Here is a 3,878-nt window from a genome sequence, read left to right as displayed (position 1 = left end):
ATGTGATTCTTGGGAAAAGGTGGATCTTGATCTTGGAAACTACGAGAGGTTTTTAGATATTAAATTAACCAGAGACAATAACATCACTACTGGGAAAATTTACCAGGTAAGTAAGATCTAGATCTCAACTAATTTGTTAGGTTGATTGATGTTGTTAGGTCGCGACTTAATCTTCTTTTACACTTCTCTGTCTGTGTCACACAGCATGTTATTGCTAAAGAGAGGAAAGGAGATTATTTGGGAAAGACTGTTCAGGTAGATATATAAGACTTTTACTTTTCTTGTTTTTTTCTCATTCCATGGTCTGGTGTTCGTATCTTGTAACTCATAAAGTGTTTTGGTTGTAATGATTTAAGGTTGTTCCTCATGTCACTGATGCTATTCAAGATTGGATTGAGAGAGTTGCGGTTATTCCTGTTGATGGAGAAGAGGATCCTGCTGATGTTTGCGTTATTGAATTAGGGGGAACTATAGGTTACACACAAAAAGAAACTACAAAATTAAGATTGTATTTTTGATTCCTGGCTTTGCTTCTTCTGTGTAAACAGAGATTTTTTTATTATGTTTGCAGGTGATATTGAATCTGCACCTTTTATTGAGGCGCTTGGCCAATTCTCTTACCGTGTAGGTAAGCATCATTTTTCCTCATACCATTTGAATCCAAAAGAAAAAAGAAAAGCTGAGTGGATTTATTTGGTGGATATGATGAAATTAACTACTGAAATCTTTTGGTTGGTGGTTGAGTTCAGGCCCAGGGAATTTCTGTCTGGTCCATGTCAGCCTCGTGCCTGTGCTTAATGTTGTTGGTGAACAGGTATATATATATAACTTTTCTTGAAATGAAGCAACCATGATGTGACATCATTTGATTATGTATGTCTACATTTACTTCATTTGCTTTGTAACTTTTTTCTTTCAGAAAACTAAGCCAACACAGCATAGTGTCCGAGGGCTACGAGGCTTGGGCTTGACGTCGGATATCTTAGCTTGTCGGAGCACAAAGGTTCGTTTTCTTTGCTTGCTTCTTCATCTTGAATTTAAAATCTGTTGCATCCAAAAGTTATGTTCTGATATAAAAAAGTCTCAACCTTTTTTGCTTCATGAAGGCACTTGAAGATAATGTGAAAGAGAAACTAGCTCAATTTTGCCATGTCCCGGTAAGATTCTTTACGATGCTGCTTATTGTCCCTTGTTGTTATGTTCTTTACTTGAAATCTCTTTAATGAGCTTATGGTTCTTGTTTCAGCTTGAGTATATCTTCACTCTCTATGATATTCCCAACATTTGGCATATTCCTTTGTTGCTAAAGGTACCTTTTCTCAACTTAAACTTTTGTAAGTCACTGAACCGGTTATTATAAATCATCAAGACAACGATGCTCAATACACAATTTTTTGCTTGAACAGGAGCAGAAAGCTCACTTGGCAATCTCAAAAGTGCTCAATCTTGCTAGGTATGTATTTTGTCTTGTTTTTCTTGGTATGTGGCTTGTTTGATTTGCGACTGAAATGGATTGGCACTGATCTTTTATTGTATATGAAACAGTATTCTTAAAGAGCCTTCTCTAGGGGAATGGACTTCCAGAGCTGAATTATGTGACAATTTACATGTGCCAGTAAGTCTCAGCTCTCAATTACTCCTTAGAAACTGTAACCTTATAACATCTCATTCTTAAAGCATCCCATCATTTTTACAGGTGAGAATCGCTGTTGTGGGGAAATATACAGGCCTCTCCGATGCTTATCTCTCTGTCTTGAAGGTAGAAACTTACTCATCACCTCTCATGTGATAGTGTCTGAATAAACTAAATGATTCCCTTGCTTCGGTTCTCACATTTGGATTAACTTGTTTAGGCTCTCTTACATGCTTCTGTGGCTTGTCGCAAAAAGCTCGTAGTTGATTGGGTTCCAGCTTGTGATCTCGAGAAAGAAACTGAGAAAGAGGTTCGTAAACTGATATTACATGTATGCATCTCTACCTTTTAACCAAAACTTAAGCTAAGTCATGGTGTTTCTTTTAAGCAGAATCCAGTTGCGTATAAAGCTGCTTGGAAGTTGCTAAAGGTTTGAACTGTTTGCCAATTTTTACAACTTTAAAATCATCGAGAAAAGCCTTGTGTTTTTCGCTCATTCTCTGTTGGTATCTTCTTCAGGGAGTAGATGGAGTTCTTGTCCCTGGAGGTTTTGGTGATAGGGGAGTGGAAGGGAAGATTCTTGCTGCAAAATATGCCCGTGAAAACAAGATCCCTTTCCTTGGTATTTGTCTCGGTATGCAGATTGCTGTCATCGAGTTTGCCCGATCAGTTCTCTCCTTGCACGATGCCAATAGCACTGAATTTAAACCTGAAACCAAACATCCATGCATCGTTTTCATGCCTGAGGTTCTTACATTCTCTGTCTCTTTACTCGAAATGTACTTTCTTTATTGGTTCACCTGATTTTAATATATTTTCATGCTCGCTGTTGGGTTTAGGGTTCAAGAACTCATATGGGAGGCACTATGCGCTTAGGATCAAGAAAATCATTCTTCAATGTCAAAGACAGCAAATCCGCAAAACTGTAAGAACCGTTGAGTGACTTGGTTGGTTCAACTTCAACATTTTGAATGCTAAAGATTACTTAACATGATTCTTACAGATACGGGAACAAAAGCTTTGTCGATGAGAGGCATCGCCATAGATATGAGGTATGGATTTGTATACAAAATCTTGGATATCCACCAGTTAATATGGAAAAGGTGAGTTTCTTAATATATACACACAACACTTGCAGGTGAATCCTGATATGGTCGAACGCCTTGAGAAGGCTGGTCTCTCTTTTGCTGCAAAAGATGAAACTGGCAAACGCATGGAGGTCTGTTTTAATCTTTTAAACTATTGTCTCTCTAGTACAAATCCAAATCATTGACTAATCTTATACTGAAATTTGTAGATCATTGAACTCCCGAACCATCCTTTCTTTATCGGTGCTCAATTCCACCCTGAGTTCAAATCCAGACCCGGGAAAGCTTCTCCTCTGTTTTTAGGTCCGAACCCTTTTCTTAACCAGTCTGAATGATCCAAACTTTAAAACAACTCAAGTCTTTAAAACACATTCTCCTTATTGCAGGACTCATTGCAGCATCGTGTGGCGAGCTAGACACAGTCATGAATCCAGCAGCTGTTCATCATCAACATCTGATTAGTAGTAACGGTCCAAAAAACGTTTTTGTCAATGGAACCTCAAAGAAATCTCCCAATGGCTTGGCGGATGTAAGATATAACAACGGCTACTGCAATGGCCTCTACACTAGATAGCTTGCATTAGCCGAGTTCTCTCCCGCTTTCTCTCTCCATTAGAATTGCTTCGTCTTTCGATTTTAGTTCGGATTTTGGTTTGTTTTTCTTTTTTTCATAATGTTAGGATTTTTTTTTCTTCCTCTGTACATATGATCCAAGCCTTTTTTGTTCAGGTTGTGTTAGACTCTTTTTAACAGACTTATGTTCTGGAAAAGACTCTAGCTTGAAACGTCTGAAAACGGCGGTTGATTCCCCTGGTTTGTTTGTTTTTTTTTTCTCTCATCGAAAGGGGATTTCATATGATGATCATATGTATTGCTGGAACATTTTGTATCTCGATTTGGTCTGAATGTGAAAGACGCATTTGATAAATAAAAACTCTAAACAAGACTACATAACTTTGTATTTAGGTTTGGTTAGCATCATTTACAAAAGCTTTTGGTTCGTTTCAGCTCACTCAAAAACAATTAAATTAAATGGTTTTTTTTTCGGGTTTTAATTAAAATTTGAATACTTTTTGTTTAATATTCGGTAAGCAAAATTTACATTTAAGCCTTGAATGGGTGCAGATTTTGGAGCAGTTTTTAGTTTTCTATTTTGC

The 3,878-nt window shown here is 37.3% G+C and overlaps 1 protein-coding gene across 1 annotated transcript in view; it reads left to right on the top strand.

The window, feature by feature from the left end:
* Nucleotides 1–3,601, top strand: part of LOC104741690 (CTP synthase) — a 5,093-nt gene extending 1,492 nt beyond the window's left edge. Inside the window, exons 5-22 of the mRNA XM_010462595.1 lie at nt 205–255; nt 357–474; nt 572–628; nt 750–814; nt 920–1,003; nt 1,107–1,157; nt 1,247–1,309; nt 1,407–1,453; nt 1,546–1,615; nt 1,697–1,759; nt 1,854–1,943; nt 2,025–2,063; nt 2,153–2,380; nt 2,473–2,558; nt 2,637–2,685; nt 2,772–2,852; nt 2,931–3,024; nt 3,108–3,601. Coding sequence (XP_010460897.1) covers nt 205–255; nt 357–474; nt 572–628; nt 750–814; nt 920–1,003; nt 1,107–1,157; nt 1,247–1,309; nt 1,407–1,453; nt 1,546–1,615; nt 1,697–1,759; nt 1,854–1,943; nt 2,025–2,063; nt 2,153–2,380; nt 2,473–2,558; nt 2,637–2,685; nt 2,772–2,852; nt 2,931–3,024; nt 3,108–3,295 — 1,524 coding nt within the window. The 3' untranslated portion in view covers nt 3,296–3,601. The remainder of the gene's footprint in view (nt 1–204; nt 256–356; nt 475–571; nt 629–749; nt 815–919; nt 1,004–1,106; nt 1,158–1,246; nt 1,310–1,406; nt 1,454–1,545; nt 1,616–1,696; nt 1,760–1,853; nt 1,944–2,024; nt 2,064–2,152; nt 2,381–2,472; nt 2,559–2,636; nt 2,686–2,771; nt 2,853–2,930; nt 3,025–3,107) is intronic.

This window comes from Camelina sativa, chromosome 14 (assembly GCF_000633955.1).
Source record: "Camelina sativa cultivar DH55 chromosome 14, Cs, whole genome shotgun sequence".
Taxonomy (NCBI): Eukaryota; Viridiplantae; Streptophyta; class Magnoliopsida; order Brassicales; family Brassicaceae; genus Camelina; species Camelina sativa.
The sequence above is the reverse complement of the archived record's forward strand: the minus strand, read 5'-3'. Positions and strand labels throughout refer to the sequence as shown.